The sequence below is a fragment of the Amblyraja radiata genome, chromosome 34 (assembly GCF_010909765.2).
Source record: "Amblyraja radiata isolate CabotCenter1 chromosome 34, sAmbRad1.1.pri, whole genome shotgun sequence".
NCBI lineage: Eukaryota > Metazoa > Chordata > Chondrichthyes > Rajiformes > Rajidae > Amblyraja > Amblyraja radiata.
The window spans coordinates 12488122-12511648 of NC_045989.1; the positions used below are offsets into that span (position 1 = coordinate 12488122).

Below are 23527 nucleotides of genomic sequence, written 5' to 3' on the forward strand. Positions count from 1 at the left end.
TATTGTAATTCTACTTGCCTCTTGAGCCTCCTCGGGCAGCTCATTCCACATACCCAGTCATTTGGGGGGGGGGGTTAACGATATAAAATTCAAGAGAACACTTTGTTTTCCTGCAAAAATGCAGATTCTAAATTTCATTTTGCAGAATATAGGTTGTGATTATGAAATTGACTCCAATGCTGCAGAGGATCGTTGCGGAGTCTGCCAGGGCAATGGCTCTACCTGTGAGACAGTGAAAAAGACATTCGATAAAAGCGAAGGACTAGGTAAGACTATTCTGCACTAGTAGTTGCTTTGCATCTTTCACCTGGTGAAATGTCCCAAGGCAATTGAGAAGAGGGGACCTGGATTAAAGGTGTTTTTTCTGCATTGTTTCAAGATAAGGAATGAGATGAGAAGAAATGTATTCACTCAGTGAATCTTTAGAATTCTCACCCCAAAGGATCTGTGGATGGTCAGTCCTTGAATAAATTATGGCTATGGACAATGCATTTTTTTAACTGTAGGGGAACCAAGGGTTTATGGGGAAGGGGCAGGAAACTGGAATTTTAATATCATTTGAGCCAATTTGAACATGTCCAACCCCACCATAGGTAATCCGAACATGCCCAACCCAAACTCAGTCAATCTGAGTCCAATGTGAGCCTGAGGAAGTAACTCAAACTAGACCAACAATTGACATAAATATGACAACCTCAAACATGCTTTCGATCAATTGGAGATTGAAACACCAAGTATTAATTAAGAACAGAGGATGCGTGCGTTCACACAAAGCAGATACGGAACTGTACTGGGCTGTCATGACCTGACTTAAACCTGGACCCAATTGTTTTATCAGAACAAAAATCCAACTTGAGCCAAAGCCAACACAAGTAGACAAGTACTGTCAGGCTCTAGTTGACCTTGATCTAATGGAGATTGAACAAAGATGATAGCATTGAAAGCCAGTAAGATGGAGAGATGTGGGAGTATGAGTACTCTCCCTGGAATACCAGGAGGTGGGAGTTAACTTTTCAGAAGGAAATCCACTTTGAGAAATGCATCTTTTTAATGTCTATTAGTTCAAGTAATGCTGGAAAAGGGTTCCAAAATGCTGCTTGGCTTTCAGGGAACCTTGGAGGGGGAGGGCATGGAATTAAATCTTCAGAATTTGTTTTGTCCATTAACCCTCCATCTGTTCTCACCTGTAGGATATGTTGACATTGGTCTGATTCCTGAAGGTGCTCGAGAGATCCGAATCGAAGAGGTAGCTGAAGCAGGAAATTTTCTGGCTTTGCGGAGCGATGATCCTGAGAAGTATTTCCTAAATGGCGGCTGGATAATCCAGTGGAATGGAGACTACAAAGTGGCTGGGACAACATTCACCTATGAACGAAATGGAAACCTAGAGAACTTGACCTCACCTGGCCCTACCAAGGAGCCAGTGTGGATTCAGGTAATTCATTTTCTCCTCACCATTTAACCCTGAACCATGTGATAGTTACCCCTGAACCAGCCTTTAGTAAACCACATGGAGAACAGTGCACATCTCTTGTTGCCTTATTATAAAAATGATATGGAAACCTGGTCAGGGCATTAAAAAGATAGACTTGCAAGCTGATATCAAATTTGAAAAGATGCATCAAACAGGAAAGAGTAAATTGGGTCAACCATCTCTTGAAAAGAGAAGGCTGAGGGGCAAGACAAGAAGCCTTTAAAAATATGGAAGATTTTGGAAGATGGAGTTTTCACTGATTGCAAAACTGATGTTAACTAATATAAGATATGTGCTGAGAAATCAATAACAAATACCGGGGAGTGATGAAACGCCGTGTAAGTGAGTAGTTGAAGTGATCAGTGTGGATACATTATTGTTCATGTGAGGCTGAAGTGCCAACATTGGCAATTTGGTTTGTGTTTCTGTGCTATAAAATCAATGTGATTCTTTATAACTTTGGAATGCCATTTCATCCCAGAGGAAGCAGAGTGATCATCTGGTTCTACATCTCAGTAGCCCTGTTATTTCTTTAAGCAGAGGGAACTAACTAGCTTCACGGTTGGAGCTTACACTTGTGACTTGACTTGAGATCTATCTTAGAAACATTCATCTTGTTGGGTCAGCCTTGAATGGGATCTTGCTGTGTGCTGATCATCGATCGTAAACCACCTCCTACAATGAGTTACATAGTAGAACGTAAATCTTTTTTTTTAATGTCTGGAAGTGCCAAACCTTTCCATGACTGACAGGACTGATAGCTGTGTTAAGTGTGGGTAGTGAAAGAGGTCAAGAAGTTCAAACAGTGGAGACCACCACAGGGTGTGAGTGAAGTTGGGGAGAGGTTGCACGTGCAGTGAGGTTGAATGTCGATTAGGACCTTACAAAGCTGAGACCTCAAAAACCTTGAGAGCATCAGGGCACCACATTGTAACTCATAATGATGTTTATAAATACCTCTACAGTTAAAAATAAGGAGATTTGTCTCAAGTTGTAGAGGTGTTGCTTAAGTGCAACTGTGAAGGCTACTGGGCAAACATTTGCTTCTCACCAAAGTCCTGCTTCATGTGGACACCACCATCCTGTTCTCAGTGGCTGTAGGAAGATTCAACTTTGTCTCATCACTGAGTCAGAAGCTTGTGGGTTTTACTTCCATTCCTGAGACTCGGGCACAAAGGTCTAGTGTGGCCTCACCAGTGCTGCACTATTAGAGGAACTGTCTTTGGGTCTAGTGTTAAACTGAGACACTGTCTGCTCTCCTGAATAGATGAAAATATCCCATTGGCAATATTGTGAAGAAGAGGGAAGTTCTCCCTCATCTCCTGGTCAATATGCCTCCCTCACTCAGATGGCTAAAATAGATCATCTGGTTGTTACCATTTTATGGTACGTCACAGATTAAAAATCATAAACAGCTGATGCTGGAAATCTGAACTAAAAGAAGCATGCTGGGAACATTTAGCAGGCCAGGCAGCAACCGAGAGACAGTTCACGCTTCAGTTCTGAGAACTGACGAAGGGTCATCTGTTTTTTGTCACAGATGCTGCTTGACCTGCTGAGTGATTCTAGCACTTTCTATTTTTTGTTTCAGATTCCTAACATCTGCAGGTTTTGACTTTTGGCTACTCAACTCTGAAATGTGGTCTTTGTTTAAAAAAAAAACAACATCTGAGTTGCTTTGATATTTGTTATTGCAATTGAAATTCTTGTGGTATTAGCCACTAAAAGTCAGGAAGGAGCAGATTCCCTGAGCCTGCTGGAGGTAGTGGCTGTACAGCTGTTGACTCCACATGTAATGGTTATACATACAAGGTGACAAGGGATAGGAGTAGAATTGGGCCATTCTGTCCATCAAGTCTACTCCGCCATTCAATCGTGGCTGATCTATCTCTCCCTCCTAACCCCATTCTCCTGCCTTCAACCCATAACCTCTGACACCTGTACTAATCAAGAATCTATCTATCTCTGCCATAAAAATATCCACTGACTTGGCCTCCACAGCCGCATGTGGCAAATAATTCATCAGTTTCACCACCTTCTGACTGAAGAAATTTCTCCTCATCTACTTCCTAAAAGAATGTCCTTTAATTCTGAGGCTATGACCTCTAGTCCCAGACTTTCCCACTAGTGGAAACATCCTCTCCATCCTCATGGTGGGTTAAAGCAGCTGAAGTGGGACTGTGGTGATCCCCTGCTAAGGAGTGTGTGAATGCATTGATCACATTAATTGTCAGTGACTCTGGTAGTTTCTTCTGACAGTTTATTCCACTGGATGTGCCATCTGCCATTTAATATCACTAGTACTGAATCTGCCAAATCAACCTCTTTCCTAGCCTATCCCATGATACACTGCCTTCACTGGTAGGAGGCTGGAATTACAGTGTGACGTTTACTTAGGAATTTATATTAAACATGTACATAGGAATCTACAAGAGGATGAGAAAATGCACACAGATGGAGCATCTGGAATATTCTATGGATAGATATTGATCACAGAGACTCAACTACAAATTTGCAAGATCTTTCCCCTCCAAATTGATTTATTTCCAGATCCTGCTATCTTATGGACTAAAATGCTGGAGAAACTCAGTGGGTGAGGCAGCATCTATGGAGCGAAGGAAGCCCCATAGATGCTCCATAGATTCCTTCGCTCCTCATCCGCTGCCTCACCCGCTGAGTTTCTTCAGCATTTTTGTCTACCTTCGATTTTTCCAGCATCTGCAGTTCTTTCTTAAACACTGCTATCATATGGGGTGATTTAACTCCTTGAGCCAGGCAGCTATGTATTTGACCAGTTACCTGGCTTGTTGGCTCTCCGCTATAATCCTTTTCCAATGAATCGTATATCAAATGCCGTATGAAGAACCGCTTCCTGACACTTTTCCCTTGTTCTGGACTCCGACCTTCCATGTGAATTGGTTTCCTTAGCTTGACTCTATCAAAGTGTTTCATTATCTAAAGCTCCACAATTAGAACCCGCACACAAGTGAGTGTTGACAATCACAACATGTTGGGGCGGCATTAGGGGGGTGGCGCAGCGGAGGAGTTGCTGCCTTACAATGCCATTGACCCGGGGTCAATCCTGACTATGGGTGCTGTCTATATGGAGTTTCTACCTTCTCTCCGTGACCTGCCTGGGTTTTCTCCAGGATCTCCGGCATTCTCCCACACTCCAAAGATGTACAGGATTGTTGGTTAATTGTCTTGGTATAATTGTAAACTGACCCATGTGTGTATGATAGTGTTAGTGTGCGGGGATCGTTGGTCAACGCGACTCGGTGGGACGAAAGCCCTGTTTCTGCGCTGTATCTCTAAACTAAAAAAAGGATAAGTTAAGGGTTGATTAAATTGTGAGAATTTGTGTCTGGGTTGGGTTGGACATGTCCGGATTGGGCTGCATCTGTTGATTCAACATGCCAGTGAGAACACTCTGAAACGGGTTGTGTTTTTTACTTCGTAAGGAAATTAGTGGATATAGGACAGGCTGGGATGAAGGGCTAGGCAAGAAATCTCCCTTGATATTAAATGGTAGAGCAGCCTCGCAATGCTTAGCTTCTGCTTCTAAAGGCACATCCTGCATAAAAGAGGGTGTCGTACAAGTTTAATAGTTGCAGAGAGATAATGTGGAGATCTGCTCGTGTTGAATGTGGCCTCTTACCTCCCAAGCGGGAGGGAGGAGCAGCATGTGTGCTTCAGATGTGGCCAAGAATCAATGACACACACACAGACACATACACAGACACATACACAGACACATACACAGACACATACACAGACACATACACAGACACATACACAGACACATACACAGACACATACACATACACAGACACATACACAGACACAGACACATACACATACACAGACACACACACACAGACACATACACAGACACATACACAGACACATGCATTTGCACACACACACTGTTGGCAATTTACATGATATTGCTGGTCTGTTTGTTCCCACTGATGTTTGTAAGTTGGCCAATGCAATATTTGAAAATAAAGACTCTTGAGTTTCAGCCCAACCTCTCCCTACATGTTAGTTACATACTGTAGCACTGGCTGCCTTCCTGACTCAAGGACAACTCTTCCTGTATAACACCATGATTCCACTCCCTGGGGAGGGAATGAACAGGCTACGTTTTGGTTCAGGTCCCTTCTCTTTCTTAAGTCTGAATAAGGGTTCTGACCCGAAACTTTCCCCTAGTTGCCCAACCTCTCTGTTGAAGGAAGCATGCCCTACCAATTTAGAATAGATTTCTTATCATTTTATGATTAATTCTTGCCTCAACCTCCTCTGTTCCAAGGCAAGCAAAACTGTAGCTTAGTCAAACTGTTCTTATAATTAAACTCAATCCCTGGTAAAATAATGGTAAACTTCTTTGGCATCATCTCATCCTTGCTGAGAATGATGGCCAGAACTGTACCCAGCGCACCAGCTCAACTAGTATTTGCATCGTTCCAACGTGACCTCTCTGGTTTAAGATTATTATTCTCGTCACATATACTGAGGCACAGTGAAAAGCTGTGCATGCGATCCTTCTTCTTCCTCTTGTCCGGCCATCTTCTAGATCACGTCTTTCCTGTCGGTCAGTGACGGTTGACGGTCGGTGGTTGCAGTATTGGCTACTTCAGTCAGTCACTGTGGTACAGTTCCTGTTGTCAGCATTGCCCGGGATGCGCCACGTGGAGGCTTCTGCTTGTATCCCTGCATGCTATCCAATCAAATCAGATGAGGCCATACATAAATACAAGCAAGCCAAACTTAAGTGCAATAGCTAGCTAGAGCAAAAGGAAAGATACAGAATGCAGAATGTAGTTTAGTGTAGCGTAATAGTCAGGATAGAGGGATATGAGCCAAAAGCAGGCAGGTGGGATGAATGTAGACGGGACATGTTGGTCGGTGTGGGCAAGTTGAGTCGAAGGGCCTGGTTCGACACTGTACGACTCTACAACTCTTTGACTATGTAACAGCTCCAAAGCTAAAGTTCAATGCCCGCAATGGGATAGAAGTGAATCAGACCTTACCCAAGCTTATGGAAGGACGGTTCAGAAGCCTGATAACAGAAGGGAAGAAGCTGTACACAAATGCTTCACCTCACCAAGAAGAGACAATGATTCTACATGCTTTCTTATCCACTGACAGGGAAGCTTTACCAAGGTTCTCCAATCCACAAGTGAACTCAGAGTGAACACAGGAGCGAACAGTTACCACCCAGAGTTATCGGGTTGCAGCCTCACGTCTATGTAATACCACAGGTGCTTCCTTGGGGAACAATTAAATATCCTTTCGCTGAGATGGGAATGAAGATAAGGTCACTGGCAGAGGCTTTAAGGAGTGTTTTAGGGAGGAATTCGTGTATCTTAGCAGCTGAAGCTACAGTCACAGTGACTAAACTAGGGAAAGTGCATGGAAAACAAAAGACACAAAGTGCTGGAGTAACTCACAAGTCAGGCAACATCCCAGGAGAACATGGACGGGTGACGTTTCGGGTCTGGACCCTTCTTCAGACTGGGCAAGGGGCCAGACCCGTCACCTTGTTCTTCGTGTTATCCGTGTTCTTGTGGGATGCTACCTGACCCGCTGAGTTACTCCAGCATTTTGTCTTTTTCTTCTTTGTACTTTCCCTAGTTTAGAGAGATATTGGGAAAGAGTGGGTCAAGGCCCTGGAGTAGAATGATAACACAGGTGAGATCTTTAAAGTTGATGCGCTGTCAGTCTGGGAGGCAATGGAGTTGGCAAGGACATGGGAGGTGGGTTGATGGGAAGTTCAAGCTACGGTGCAGACAGCTGTGCTCACAGGGAGTGCTGGAGGCCAGGCTCTGATTCTCCATCATCTGTTCCCCAGCCCAGCAAAACCCTGGCTGCCTTAGCTTCCAACTGAGAGGCTGGGATAGTTTGGCCTGGACTGTCAGTTTCAATCTAGGAGGAATACAAGACGTAGAACAGAGAGAAATTCCAACCCGGTGGGATAACATGCCCATGATGCATGAACCTTGCTTCTGCTGCTAGTCACACCACAGGAGACACGTCTAAAACTTGAGTTTCCTTGTATTTCTAACGCCCGTGGTTAAATAATTTCATGCAGTAATGGAGACACTTTCTCATACCTCAAGTGAAGAAGAAACAGTTGTTTTCAGTGAAAGAACATTGGGAGCTGAGTGGTGTCGATAGTTTGTCACCTCCCTCCGAGCTTGTCCTCATCCCCCACACACACACTGCAGGAACGAGCTGAAATATGTTGCATCCCATCAGCCGTTGGATACGCGACCTATTAAAAGTTGAACACAAATGAACTCTGCCTTGGAGACAGTCTGATTGTTGCAATCTGAAGGAACAATAGGACTTGCTTTTCCACTGTCTTCGGCATTCCTAAAGCACTTTACAGCCCATGAACTTCCATCCAATTATTCCTCAATATGTCAGAAACATGACAGCTAATTTGCACACAGCAAGATCCCGCCAGCAACAATATATTAAAGAACCAGACAAGCTGCTACAATGATGTTGATCGAGGGATAAATATAGACTCCAAAGAGACCCCCCCCTTGGACGTCTATGTTAAAGCATTGCCTCCTTTTACCCACCCTCCACTCCACTGCTTCCTCCACCCTATCCCCTCCACCATCCCCTCCATGCCCCATTTAACAACCTCCCTCCAAGACCTCTTCTGCCCCTCAGTTTACCATCCCATCTCCCACTCCACCATCCCCTCCACTAACTCCCCCACCCCAACCTCCCCATTTCCCGACTTCCTGCATCCCAAACCCCACCCCTGCTTCATCAATTGACGCCTGGAAGTGCGGGGCTTGCTGTCGGAAATGTTAACGGGTGTCCTTTGAATTGTTTTGGCAGCTGCTGTTCCAGGAGACAAACCCTGGCGTGCGCTTCGAATACACTGTCCGACGGGACCTGGATCACGAGAATGAAATCCAGCCGCCAGAGTTCTTCTGGCGTTACGGCCTGTGGACAGAGTGCTCTGCAACCTGTGGAGGTGGTGAGTGTCTCAATGCGTCCCAAAGTCAACCTGCCCAAACCCTTCACTCAATCTCCTGGTAAAGGGAGTAAAAGAAGGAATTTACATTTGTCCCAGATGCGTTTGCCATTGAGGGACTTTATGAAATGCAGTCACTGTTCTAGCATCGCACATACAACGCCAATTTTATACACAGCGATTAAGGTTGTGGTAGAAAGGCTCCAGGGAGATTGAGGGGGATTTTTTTACCCAGCTTGCTGTGAAGTGGTTGGAAAGGTGGTGGAGGTAGAAGCCTTCACAGTGCTGAAAGTAACATTTGATATGCTGGATTTCCATAGGGAAATGGACCAAGAGTTAGGTGGAATTAAGCAGGGTAGGTAGTGTGGATCAAATGGTCTCCATCCATGCTGTAAATGTTTTTGATTCGATAAAACACACCCCATCCTAACTTGGAAATATATCGCTGTCCATTTATCGTTGCTGGGTTTAAACCCTGGAGCTCCCTGGCCAACAGCGATGTGGGAGCACCATCACCATAGCATACTACAACGCCAGAGACCCAGGTTCAATCCTGACCTCGGGTCCTGTCTGTGTGGAGTTTGCACGTTTTCCCTGTGACCGCATGCTCAGCTTTCCTCCCACATCCCTAAGACGTGCGGGTTTGGAGATTAATTAGCCACTAAAAAAGCTGCCCCCAACATGTAGGGAGTGAATGAGAACCTGGAAGTTGGACTGCAGTGGTTCCAAAGGTGTTCTCACCCATCTTCTCAATGGCAGTGGGTGCTGGTCTTGCCAGCAACATTCATATCCACAGTGCAATGAGTCCAGACCCATCAATGTGATTAACTCTTAAATGCGCTGTGGAAAGGCCAAACACTCCATTCCGTTCACAGGATAATTAGGGATGGACAAGAAAATCAAGTGCTAAAAATCGAATAAATAGATTTTAATAGTTCCTTCCAAATTCCTTCCTACTGAAGTTTCCAGATCAGCTTCCCTTGAAACTTCATCTAAATGTGAATTCCATGAAGCAAAATTTCCTGATTGCAACATTTATAATGCCTTTAAAGTGGTAAAATTAATCAAAACGCTTGATTCACCATTGAAAGAAACTAATCATGTAGTAACATGAGGCCAGACAAGAGACTCTTGCAAGGGGAATGATCTGAATGATTGCCCACCTCTCCAGCAGGTTGTTTCAACATGGACAACTAAGATGATTAAATCCTTCTTGTGTTCAGCCCCCCCAGGCTGTTGTCTCAGTTTCCCGATTGTTATGCCTTAGATTTCAAACTTGATCCTGTATCCATTGACGTGTTATTTAGATAAGGACCCAAAAAGCTCAGGTTCCACAAGAGCTGTTGCTGTAAGAGCTCATTTATCATAACTGTGGGTGGTCGTCTGTGCAGCGTCCATTACCCCTTCTCCGCAAGACTGGCGAGTTGTGTAAGATAAAACCTTCACTTAATACAATGCAAAAGTTAGTTTGGCTTCGGCTGCAAATGATACTGGATGACTCCCAGGAGAACGTGTGGTGAGGAAAGTTAATTCCTCTGCTCATAAGCTCTGCAGAAGTGAATCAGCACGGATAAGAGGACTATTTTAATTCTCTCACCAGGTTATGCAAGAGTTTAAATGGGGTTGGCCAAAGATTTGCCACATTCTGCATGGTTTGATTTTTTACCAAGATGCTCATGGTCATGTAAACTGGCCAATGGAGGAACCTGAGAGGCCACATTTTTATCAAACACAATGTAGTACTAATATGGAATAAACTACCAGAGGAAGCAGTAGACGCAGGTACAAGAACAACACCTCAAGTACACTTGGGCAGATCCAAGGATAGGAAAGGTTTAGAGGCAGATGAGTCAAATACAGACACATGCGGGCAAATGGGCATCTTGGTCAACATGGGTATGTTAGGCTGAAGGGCCTGTTTCTGTGCTGTATGACTACGACAAGTGGACGGTTAGAGATATTTCAGAGAGTTAGTCTGAATGAGGTTGTAGAGAGAAGGGATGGTGAGATTCTCATTGTGCAGCCTCACGTGTATATTGTTGGTAAATAAACAGGAAAGTTTGAAGACATGTTCATCTCAGTGTGAGAACTCCCCTCAGAGTAGAGCATGTTGTTTTTAACCCGATCCCAAGTCACATTCCCTCCTTCGATACAGCACAAACCCTTTGACTGATAATGGCTGAGAATCAGTGGGAGTGTGAATCAGCTGTTCACCAAGTTACTCAAGCTTTTTGACATTTCATAGCCGTTACTTCCAAAGCAATGAAAGCAAAGTCCTGCCAAATGTTCTCTCTGTGGCTCTCAGCTCAAGCAGCTTTGTCCCTGTGTAAATAAGGCAGCATATGTCCGAGTGTGGAAGTTAGCACCAAGACCTCAGATTATGACCATGACGATGTGAAATTTAAAACCTTCCCATTCCTCCAACCCCCAGTAGCTGTGATTTTATTTCCACTGGCATCAGGTCTATATTTTCGTTGGGTTTCACGCCCATTAGAAATGTTGAGGAGCTGGGAACTGATTAACTGCTGGAGAGAGCCCAGTTGGGGAATTGTGCAAAGTTCAGAACCATTCTTTCAGAATCATGTCATAGCAAACGTCTCTTCAAAAAGCCTTCAGGAGACGTTGTCCCTCGCTGCTGGCAGGGTTATTTGAAGAGAAGTAGGAATGTTGGTCATTATTTTAAGGGGATGGAAATAGGACGGTCATGCTTCAGGACTTTAGTGAGGCCACACCTTGACTACTGCATCCAATGTTAGTTTCTTTACTTAATGAGGAACTCAAGAATCAAGAGTAATACTTATATATACTGAGAATGAAATTCTTACTGGCAGCAGCATAACAGACCTGCATAGATAATATACATACATATAGATAATATATAATGAACAGAATGTTTAATAAATTCAATAAATAAATAACTACAATAATACTAGTGCAACCCCCCCCCCCCCCCCCCCCCCCCCCCCCTCATAAATACCCAAAGTCCTTAATGCAACTGAAGACAGTCCATAGAATTCATTGTGCTTGAGGTGTTTCTGGTGATTCCTGTAGCTGGTTTGTATGGGTGGGCTTATTCTGTCAGAGTATTTTTGAAATATATAACATTTTGAGAGGATGTGGTGAGGTAGATGTTGGGAGGGTGTTTCTCCTAAAGAAAATTTAGATCTAAGGGGCAAAGTTGCAGAATTAGATATTGCTCTTTGAAATCAGAATGGGTGATTTCTTCATTTGAAGGTTCTTCCACAAATTATTGTACATATTGAGACATATCCAAGGCCAGGAGAGACAGAGTTTTGGATATAGGGGAGTCAAGGGTTCTGGATTTCGGAGAGGAAAGGTGAGGCCAAGAGTATATCTGCCATGATCTTATGGAATGACAAAGTAACCCTGGGTTACATCAAGGTTTTGTTGCTGAGAGCTGTCCGTAACTAGAACAGTTTGCAAGTCGGATGGGTGACCATATCCCAAGTTCTCACTCGCAGAAGATGCCTGCGGATGTGGGTTGTCCCATAAGAATAGATTGTGTGGAGAAGTGGTTTGGATCTCATTTTGTCATTCTTAATAATAAAGCTGATATTAACAAATAGGCCCAAGCCTATCTTGAGCTAATAATGAAGAAATAAAGAACTGCAGATAGATAGAACAAAGATAGACACTAAATTCGGGAGTAACTCAGTGGGTCAGGCAGCATCCCTGGAGAACGTGGATACGAGGCGTTTCAGGTCGGGATCCTTCCTCAGACAATGTTTTAAATTTATTGGTAGTTTTAACAAGGACATTGCTGCTGGCTTGAATGACGTGTCTCTGGATAGGATTTGCAAGATGAACATTAACATATTGATTAGAATGTATTCTTGAAGGGTGTGATGTGGCAACATTGCAGCTCGTGTTAAGAGCAGTTGCCTGTAGTCTGGAGGCAGCCGGCAAATCCATCCCGCTGGTCTCCCAAATACTCGGTTAATCATGAGTCATGCATTTGTAAGTTGCAGATACTCTGCGGTTTTGTTGTGCTTCACAATGTGAGCAAACCATAAGTACCACCATAAGTACCATCACATCACAACCTTTGTTTGAGTTGTTCTGGCATCATACCACAGCTTGTTTGTTGAACCTTAGCTCGTTTGCTTCCTGGAAACATTGTAATATGCGGAGGAAAGGGAGTGGATGCTTGATGACAACAGAGGATGAAGGGGTGAAGGTGTTTAGATCAGTGAATAACAAATGGCAGAGTTTACTGCTCTCTATCATATTGTGGATATCTTCCCATTTGACATTTAATCCCTCCTGACCTCCCTCCAATTGGAGACACCAAACCTCCACCCATTCACTGCATCCTGAAATAGGTTTCATCTCTAACCAATTCATCACAGTCTAAATACAGGTAGATATTCATCAGCATAAGGGATCATCTAGTAATGGTGGCCAACTCTAGCCAGCTTGTGAAGGTCCCTGTGATTGTGCAAGCCAGCAGAGTTCCAGGAAGATGGGATTTGAGCTACAAGTTTTGATAGAACTTGAAGTACTATTCGTTGTAGTGAAAGAAGTTGAGAGAAATTAGGTAGAAGTGTAGATGATTGTAAGAGGCTGGATAAAACTATTACCATTGGACATGAATTTAAGGCTTGGGACAAAGGAAACGGCAGGAGCCAAAGGTGTAAAACTGGCCATCACAAGAGTGGTGGCAGCAGGGAGGGCCAATAATTTCAGCAGGATTTTGGATCAACACTCGAGGAAGGTGAACTCAGACAGGCGATAGAGCAGGATAATGGGACTGACAGGATTGCTCTACCCGGCTGATGTTGATTGATTATGGCATGTCTCCCAAGCTACTCCAAATAAACCCGTGAATATATTATTCTGCTGCATTTCACGGGCCAGAGGTCGTGGAACAGATGACATTCAGGTGAATTGGAAAGGAAGGGGCTGATAAAACATTTGTAACACTGTGAGATCATGGCCAAAGGGTCCCTTCCTCTTCATGCCCAGAGAGGGCAACTCACTCTGTTCCATTATGACCCATCTTCCTAATTCCTCTTGAGAGAAGGAATTCCAGAGCTCCCTCCCTGACTGTGCAGCTTTCTCTGGTCTTTCCCTGCTACCCCTTCCCCCCACCTTGCTCCCAGCTCCCAGGATATGTGGATAGATAACTGATTTCTGTCCCACGAACAAAGCCTCACATTCAGATTCAGATTCAGAAAACTTTATTGTCTGTCGTAACAGAAAATCTTCTTTGACGTGGCTCAACATACAACCAGGACAATGTACTGATAAGCAGTCATACAACACAGATTTCTGCGAGCACACACAGTGTGTATAGATCTTGAAGGGTGTGATGTGGCCTGCATTTGGCCCATAACAGAGACTAAATCTCTGTTTAGTTTAGTTTGGAGATACACCTTCGGCCCACTGAGTCCACGCTGACCAGCGATCCCCATACACTAATACTATCCTATACACAGGGACAATTTTCACTTAAGCCAATTAACCTACAAACCTATACATCTTTGCAGTGTGGGAGGAAACCGGAGCACCCGGGGGAACTCATGTGGTCACGGGTAGAACATACAAATTCCATACTGACAGCACCTGAAGTCAGGATCAAACCTGGATTTCTGGCGCTGTAAGGCAGCAACTCTACCACTGAAGGAGTGGCAACGTTTAGAGTGGCCGTGATAAATGAAGCATCCTGTGATTAGCTAGGCGCAGGTTAGACAGACACCGTGAACACACTGGCTGTGGCGATACTAGCCGGCAGTGTCATTTCTGCCCTCCCCTCCACCCAGATCAACACTCAGGAAAGCAAATTCTCAGTCAAGATAACAGTGAGGGGGAGGGGGGAACATGAGCCAGGCAGTTGATGGAAATAACAGAGACGTATTTAGGAGGCAGCTAGATAACCATAAAGTGAAGAAGGAATATGCTGCGGAATTAAATTTCATGGATGTGTGCGCTGGGAAGGTCAGGCATTTGGGGCAGACCTCCCCCACAATAATCATTAACCACGTTAAAAACATGCACTTATGCATCAATGCATTTAATATGCATTTATTTAGGGTGCCCCAACAAAGGCTTTCAAATTTAGATTTCTGCGCACGCCCCCAGGTTAAATGAGGTATTGTATGAGGTCTGAGCGGGTAGAAGCAGACTTGCCTGTGTGGGTCGCATGAGCAGTTCCTGAAAATCTCCAGAAAGGCGCATTTATAAAGGGAAACATTGAGTAAATTGTTAGTCACTGTAAATCCAAAGAGTCCAGGTTTAGTGAACTGGACCACTGGAACAAATAACAGACTGAAGAGGCTTTGGCAAAGTCGTAGTTATGCAGCATGGAAACAGACCCTTCAACCCAACGTGTTCATGCCAACCATCTAATCTAGTCCAGAATATAGAAACAAGGAACTGCAATGCTGGTTTACATAAGTGGGCACAAAGTGCTGGAGTAACACAGTGGGTCTGGCAGCATCTCTAGACACCAGCTAAACTAGTCCAATTTGCCTGCATTTGGCCCATAAACCTTCCCTATTTGGCCCATATTCCTTTGCTATAAACCTGTCCAATTGTCTTTTAAATGATGTTATTGTACCCTCTCATCTTAAACATTTACCCTCTCGTATTTAATGCCCATTATCTCGGAAAAAAAATAAAATATTATCTCAGATAAAGACAGTGCATTCACATATCTATGTATTTAATGTTATTATACATCTCGATATTGGAAACTGTATGGTCAGTCTTCTCTGGGTGCCTGTTAATGCATGTCTTGCCTATCATTCAGCTTGGTTTCTAAGAGGCCCTACTCTCTCTCTAGTTATCCTCATTTCCTTAATATACATAAACTCTCTTAATATAGTTCCATAATATTATGTGCCAGAGTTATCTCCTGTCCCTTTTTTGCCCTCCCGATTTCCTTCTTAAGTATACTCCTCAGTTCACTTGTCTGAGAAACTGCTGACTCTGCCAAGATTCAATCAGTTAAGTATACACGACATCACTCACAGTCCGGACATTCTCTCCTCTCCCCTCTACCATCGATCCAACTCTTTTGTTGCAGACTTGGAACATAGGACAGCACAGCACATACTGCCAAGTTAAACCAACCTGCTCTGCCTGCATGTGATCCATATCCCTCCATTCCCTGCATATTCATGTGCCTATCTAAAAGCCTCCTAAACCCCACTATCGTGCCTGCCTCAACCTCCAGCCCTGGCAGTATGTTTCAGATACCCATCTGCAATTAACAAACTTGCCCTTGCACTTTCTTTTATCTGCATTTTCTCTGTAGCCATAACACTACATCCTGCACTTTTTATTTTCACTTTTGCACTGCCTCGTGTATTGTATGATCTGTCTGGACAACACACACAACTAAGTTTGTTGGTGTATATTGCCACGTGACAATAATAAAGCAATATCAAAACCACTCTCGGACCAATTAACAGTGGCCAATTAACCAACCAACTAAACCTCAAGGGTATTTATTTTACTGTAAGACACTTTAGGATGAGCTGAGCATCTGAAAGATGTTGTAGGAATTTAAGTGTTTTAATTCCACTCCGGCTGTGCCATCAGTTAGAGCTGTTCCAGCCAGTACCCACTGGCCTCTGGAATTCTCTGTCCAAGGGAATATCTTTGAACTCTTTTATTGTTCACAGCTAGATAGCATGAGCGCACCAACTGTGAGGATATAATTCCCAGAGCAGTGATTTATCCAGCTCAACATCCACCTTAAATTTCCATTGAACTGAGCATAAACCTCACTGTGAGCTGCAGCTTCCAACACTGTGACCCAGAGTTGGCTTCTTTTATTCATATTTGGGAAAGCAGCCAAACTGAAAGTTCATGAGAGTGTTGGGAGGGAGAATTCTGACTTCCAAGGGTCTGGTCCCGGCTTGAATTGAAAGCTGGCAGGCACTGTTGGAAGCTCAACGATGATTTAATGTGCGTGTATATCATTAAGAGTGTGCGTGCGTGTGTGTCCGTCCGTGTGTGCACGCGTGTATATGCATTTGTTTTTATATGTGGGTATCTATGTGTGTGTGTGTTTAGAATGTGTATCTGGGAGATGAGGGCGGTGGTGGTGGACAGCAGATTACTTTGCAGTTCAGAGTTGGCAAGGGATTGAATGAGGTGATTGGGAAACCAGCAGAGGACAACCTCCGCGAACCGCAATGGTCCTGTCGACAGGAGGTAATCTGAACTTTATCAACTCTCATTTCTTGGCATGCCTGAATATCAGCTGAGAATTGAGCTGTGGGTGTCTGAGCCAGCCACACTTTGTCCAAATATTAGTCCCTCTACATTTTATTTGGAAAGAGGAATGATCATTTCAAACTTTGGTGAGATATTAACTCCCTATTATTTCCTAATGCCGACTGTTATAAACCAAACACAGATGTTCTCTGTATCCTAACTCCTAGTGTCCCATATGCCCGTCACCAGAGTCTATACATATTGTTTTCGTTCACTGGCTCCGAAATCTCCTCCCACCCATACAACCCTCCAAAATCTCTGCACTCTTCCAATTCTGGTTCCTGGTCATCCCCAAAATTAATCTCTGCGAATGTTCGTCACTGCTGTATGGCTTCAGCCAATTGGGTCCAAAGCTCTGAAATTCCCTCTGTTCACCTCTGTGTTTTATGAATGCACTTTGCTCTATTGAGTTGCATTTTACAACTTACATCTATGACCAAACTTTTGGTCAGTTGTCCTGGCACAAAACATAAGTAATTGGAATAGGAGGGGGGGGGGGGGCATACTTCCCTTGAGACACCTCCCTTAAGACACGTCCACCATTCGGGAAGATGTTGATTTGAATGTTGCTCTCGGCTGCACTTTCCTGCCCTAAATCTTGAAACCCCTAAAATGTACTTCAGCCTGAATACCCACAGCTTTCTGGGTTCTAGATTCACTTTCCATCAAAGAAAGAAATTCCTCCTCACTTCAGTCTTAACTGTTTGGGCCATAATCCTGAGAGAATGATCTACAGCTCTAGAGGTTCCACCACAAGAATCAAGAGTGTTTGATTGTCATATGCACTGAAATGAAATAATTAAATTCTTGCAAGGAACATCTAATCAGTATCTAGCCTGCCAACCCCCATGACTCAGTTAGGTCACTCTCATCCTTCTAAGATGCTTAATTATGTCCCATATTGTTTCCCTTCATATCTGGAATTAATCTAGTGAATCTTGTTTGAACTGCCACCAGGGAAAACATATTCTCCTTAAATAAGGAGACTAATCTGTACTCATTATATCAAACATGGTCTAACCATTGCTTTGTAAAATTCTACAACATTTCCTTACAATTATACCCTGTCCCTTCCACAATAATGGTTAAAAATATCTAAATACGTGACTTGCTGCCAACTTTGTGACTGATTCTGATCCTTTGATAAGTCTATGGACACGTTACTGTTATTTTCAGCATGTTTATTGGTGCATATCCTTCCAAGACCACGAGCCAAAAACTGTGGCTTTGTTGCTTTCAAGATCAAAGTCATTTCTCAGCATCGTGCTACATGTTACAGTTAGTGGGGGTTGGAATGATAATCATAACACAGGCATCAATATAATAATGAATAATGGTGCGTGTAGATATTGGGAATTCTAATGTGGTTACTCTGGCCATTGTTCCTCCTCTGTTGGTTTTCTATCCAGTAGTAACCCAATCACTTGAAGCATAAGGATCGAGACCTAGAGGCAACTATAGGCAACCATTATTTGCCAGGAACGCAAAAGATATGGTGCAGTGGTACTCTGGTAAAGAAGGAATGTGGTGTACCTACCTTCATGGCTTGGGGAGAGAATGTAATAGTTTGGACGTTATGTTACAATTTACAAAGCACTGATGAGGCTGCACTTGGTGTATTGCGTGCAGTTCTGGTCACCACACTCTAGAATGTGGTGGCCTCTGCAGGAACGCAAAGGAGATAAACCTGAATGGATCAGAGAACTTTAGTTATGGGAAAGATTGGATAGGCTGTGTTTGTTTTCCTTGGAGTGCTGAGGGGTGACCTAAAAGGAGTGTACAAGATTATGAGAGGCATGAATAATGGACTCTAAAATCTTACCATGGTTGCCTATAGTTACCCCTCTGGGGCCTCGCTCCCTTCTTGAACAGCGGAGTAACATTTACCAGATACCTGCCTGTCTTTTCGATACGATGTGCATCCTTGGATGTTCAACTCCCAGCTCTGATTCTCTTTTCAGCCATGTCTGTGTGACGCACACAACGTCGTACCTACCAATTTCTAACTGTGCTACAAACTCATTCACCTTGTTCCATATACTGCCTGCATTCAACTGTAACAGCTTTACTTCAGTGTTCACCACCCCTCTTCTCAAATCGTTCCCCATTTTTCATGACTTTAGATTCTTATCCCTCTTTAAACTTTCTGTCCTATTACTCTGGAGGCCAGTAACTAGTTTCAGGCATCTTTGATATCTGCTGCCAGATTCCTTTTGCAAATGCATCAATCAAATTCTGCTCCGGGGTCTTTCTTTATTGAGTTTGCATAGTTCACGGGTCACACATGATGGAATTTCTTCAATTTACTAATGTAAATGATAACCACGGAGAATGGATCAGAGTGGGGGTGGGGGGACGGCTGTAATTTGTACAGTTCAAATATGACTTCAATACACAACCTCTGATAATACCTAGTCCGTATGCCTTCTGCACTTCAAACTTTGACCTTTACAGTTATAGACAGATCCTGCAAGACCAACAGCATGTGAGAGGCACAGATCTTTGGATCAGTTAACGTTAGGATCTGAGAGAAAGGAGCCTGTGGAATTCTAATTTTCCACACACAATCCGGGCATTGTGTAGACAACAGTGGATGTATTGATGGAATTGTAATTCACGATCTCGCCGTTTCAAAGGAAGGAACTCAAAGGCGTTTGATGTCTAAGGAGCACTTAGTTGTTCCTTCATTGTTTGCTTTGTTCTTGTTTGGGGAGAGTCTGATTTGACCATTCCGTCCCCCTCATTCACACTCCTCATTGGATTCACCCTCTTCTCTGATGTTCTGCTGTGTAATGCAGCATCCCTTGGCCCACTTCAGACAAACTCATCAACGCTGCACATACCCAGCAGAGAATGGTCCTCACCTGCAGTCGACTGCACCACTGAAGGACATGAGGACAGGGATCTGTTTATTCAGCCCTTCCACCTGTTCCTCTATTTAAGGTTATCCTCAATCCCCATCATCCCACCACATCCTCATATCCCTTGATTTCTTCAGTAGCCAAAGGTCTTCAGATCTTGGTCTGGAGTACACTTACTAGAGGAGCTTCCACCACACTCTGGGGAGCAGGTCCAACGATTCCCAAACCCTTCCGTGGAGGCATTTCTTAGACCCAACTCTTGTCCTGAGACATTGGAGTTATGCGGAGAAGGCAGGAGAATGGGGTTGAGCGGGAAAGATAGATCAGCTGTGATTGAACGGCGGAGTAGACTTGATGAGCCAAATGGCCTAATACTGATCCTAGAAGTTATGAACTTATGAACATTGTTCTAATCGGGAGAGCCAACCTCTCACCACCATCCCAGTGCATTGTTGCCCAAGGTCATTCTACATTTTAATGATAATGAAAGTCGTTCTACTCTGCAACATTCATTGCATCTCCTATCCAGTCTGTGACCTTTTGCTACAACAGGGAAGGGCAGCAGATGCCAGGGCAGTACATTAAGGCACGTAAATGCTTGTAGCAATAAGTGGGGCTTCCTGTCCCATTTGGGGAGACTCCAGGGTGGAGATGAAACCTTAGCCAGGTGATGAATTAAGCTTAAGGGACTGGACTGTTCCTTCCCTATAACTCTTGGCAGTGTTTAATTAGTTTGGCTGTGCCATGTGAAAACACTCCATGAATATCCAATTCACATTCAGGTCATCTCTCTCAAGATTCATCTGAACTATACTAAGGTTGGTGTGCTGTGTCTAGGGCCAGTTTAATGTTTCCTTGTAGCTGGTAATTGCACGCCTGCTGTTTGTCTCTACGCCAGGTTGGGAGCGTGTAAGTTCTGGGATGAAGGGTTTTTGTTTGATGCGCTATCTTTCAGAGCTGGTTCTCATATATTTGAATGGAAAGGAAATACAAATTTGGATTTAGAATATGCCCAGGCCCCAAAGTTTAGGCTCTCCAAACCACCTCCTTTGTTTCTTCACAAAAAAACAAACTGCAGGAGGAACTCAGCGGACCAGGCAGCATCTGTGGCGGAGAATCTGTGGATGACGTTTTGGATCAGGACCCTTCTTCAGACTGGTCCACTGAGTTCTTCCAGTAGTTTTTTTTTTTGACTCAAGGTTCCAGCACCTGCAGGCTCTTGTGTCTCCTACATGTCTTTACAATGTCCATTCACATAAACTTGACATCTGAAACAAAGTGCACATGTGCTCAGAACGGGGCACATCTAGGATCACCACACCACCAAATTGGCTTGGACTCTCCGTGAATGGAAAATGTAATCACTATAAGACAACTTGGATCAAAACCCAGGAGAAAAAAAGTAATAAGAGCCATTGACACTAATTGTAATTTTTCAATAATAAAGCATTATCAGGGTTAATCCAATCGGTCGCCAAATAGTTTGTTCCTCATCCTTTTCCCATTGACATTGGTTTATTATTGTCACGTGTACCAAGATACTGTGAAAAACTTTATTTGCGTGCGATCCTGTGAAATCACACCAAACATGAGTACAAGTGAGCCACACACAAGTACAACAGATAGTACAACGAGAAAAATACCAGAATGCGGAATATAGTACAGTGTAAAACTACAGACCAAGTTAGAGCTACAGAGAAAACGTTATAGCTACGGAGAATGTCACTGACCGTGGAAATTACTGCACAGCCTCACAGTGCCAGGCACTCAGGTTCGACCCTGACACTGGGTGTGAGACTTGCATGTTCTCCCTGTGACAGTGTGGTTTTCCTCCGGGTGCTCTGGTTTCCTCCCACATCCCAAAGACGTACAGGTTTGTAGGTTAATTGACCTTTGTAAATTGCGCCTAGTGCGATAACATAGAACAAGCATAAATGGGTGTTCGATGGTCGGCGTGCACTTGGTGGGCTACAGGGCCTGTTTCCAAGAGGATGAAATGATTTCAGTGGAAATGATGAGTCTGAAGAAGATTGAAATGTCACCCATCCTTTTTCTCCAGAGAAGCTGCCTGATCCGCTGTTAGACCAGCACTGTTTACCTTCAGTAGCAAGAGAATAGGTGCTTGGAAATTATAGATACACCATAAAGAGCTTGCAACTGGGCCTCTCAACCTACACAGCCTAGACATGGTCCCTACTGGAAAAAGGAAGGACAAACTGCATCCCTGTCTTGCTTTTCCATTGATAGCTAATCGAAAGTAAATCATGTTGTGAATTGCCGGTAACCTTCAGCGCGGATTGTTGCTGAGTCCTGTGGTTTGCAGTAGGCGTTTCTCAGCAGGGTAAGACCAATTATGTCAGGATTGCAAGCCACAGGAATGACCTTGTTTATTGCGTTGCTCCCAGGTGTTCAGAGACAGATCGTGCATTGTCTGGAGAAGATTGCAGGGATTGTGGAAGAACAGTACTGCGACCTGCTGACTCGCCCTGATGACCGGCAACGGAGCTGCCACCCAGAGCCCTGCCCGGCCAGGTGGGTAACTGCCCCAGGGAACCTGGCGTTTCAGAAACTGCTCATAACTTCATTATGAACGTTAGATTTCTACGCTTATACAGGACTGCCATGGCTCCACTTTCAGTAGTTCTCATTTCAGCTCCTGACAACGGCCAGAAGGTTGGTGTTTTTGTCAGGAGCTGGTTCCTTCTCTGAGTCCTGTCTTCTTTCTCTCAGGTGGTGGGTCGGAGAGTGGCAAGGGTGCTCCACGTCTTGTGGTGAAGCGGGGACGATGAGGAGGACAACCCTGTGCATCCAGAGCGTGGGCCTGGACGAGCAACGGGCTCTGCAAGCCGCCGACTGCCAACATATGCCCAGGCCTGAGGACAGCAGCCCTTGCAACACAGAGATCCCCTGCCCCTCACACTGGAGCATGGGCATCTGGTCAGAGGTGAGACGGTCAAAGGTTAATTGCCAGAGCCAGCAGGAGACTGCTTTATAAAAACTTAGGCAATGCGTGACCAGCATTGATTAGATCAACAAATCAATGTCAATGTCTCCAGTAATTCACCAGGTATCAGCTTCATCTCGCTGAGGTTCCCCTTAATCTTTGTCCAGTCACATCTATATAAACGCTGTGCTTGTGAAGCATGAGAAGCTCTTTCATATAGACCAGCCTTAATGTCAGGTTAACTCTTTAAAATAAATCATTGAACTTTACACAGGTGGGGACCTGGAACGCAATTCAGTTCAGTTGAGTTTATTGTCACGTGTACCGAGGTACAATGAAAAGCATTTGTTGCTTCACCAGGGGTGGTGATGGAGACAGATACAATAGTGGAGTTTAACAAGCTTTTCGATTGGCACATGGAACTGCAGGGAATAGAAAGATGTGGATCGTGTATAGGCAGATGAGATCACTTTAACTTGACATCAAGTTCGGCACAAACATTACGGGTTCAAAGGCCTGTCGTTGTGCTGTACTGTTCTTTGTTCAATATCAATACAAAAGGAATGGTCGCTTTAATGCCCTGTCACTGCCATTTTTTTGCTAATTGCTTTGGTTCATTCCTGGGATCTGGGCATCGCTAACAAGGTCAGCCACTCCTTCCTATCGACAGTTACCATGGAGAAGTGGGTCGTGGGCTGTATATTCCTTGAACCGCTTTAGTGCATGTACGGCCATTATAGACAACTGGTCAGTTATATAGGTGTGGGGTCTGGAGTCACACATAGACCTTGGCCAGGGAAGAACAGGGGGTCATCCTGCCTAAAGGGATATGAATGAGACTGTCAGATTTTTAAATTGAACTCAAAACTGGGTGTTTGGATTATTGCACTAATATTTGAACTAGTTCATTACTGCAACATTTTAATCAGATCACGGAAAGTGTCATTCTTGGACTCCATGCTATCCAGAGACCCCCATAAGCACACAAGGGATGGAATAAG

At 44.1% G+C, this 23527-nt stretch overlaps 1 protein-coding gene across 2 annotated transcripts in view; it reads left to right on the forward strand.

Moving 5' to 3' along the window:
• adamts7 (ADAM metallopeptidase with thrombospondin type 1 motif 7) overlaps positions 1-23527 on the forward strand; it is a 121318-nt gene that overhangs the window by 62988 nt on the left and 34803 nt on the right. For both annotated transcript variants that reach the window (XM_033050363.1, XM_033050364.1), the window contains exons 14-18: positions 146-266; positions 1191-1435; positions 8336-8477; positions 21988-22114; positions 22313-22526. In XM_033050363.1, the coding sequence (XP_032906254.1) occupies positions 146-266; positions 1191-1435; positions 8336-8477; positions 21988-22114; positions 22313-22526 (849 nt within the window). The remainder of the gene's footprint in view (positions 1-145; positions 267-1190; positions 1436-8335; positions 8478-21987; positions 22115-22312; positions 22527-23527) is intronic.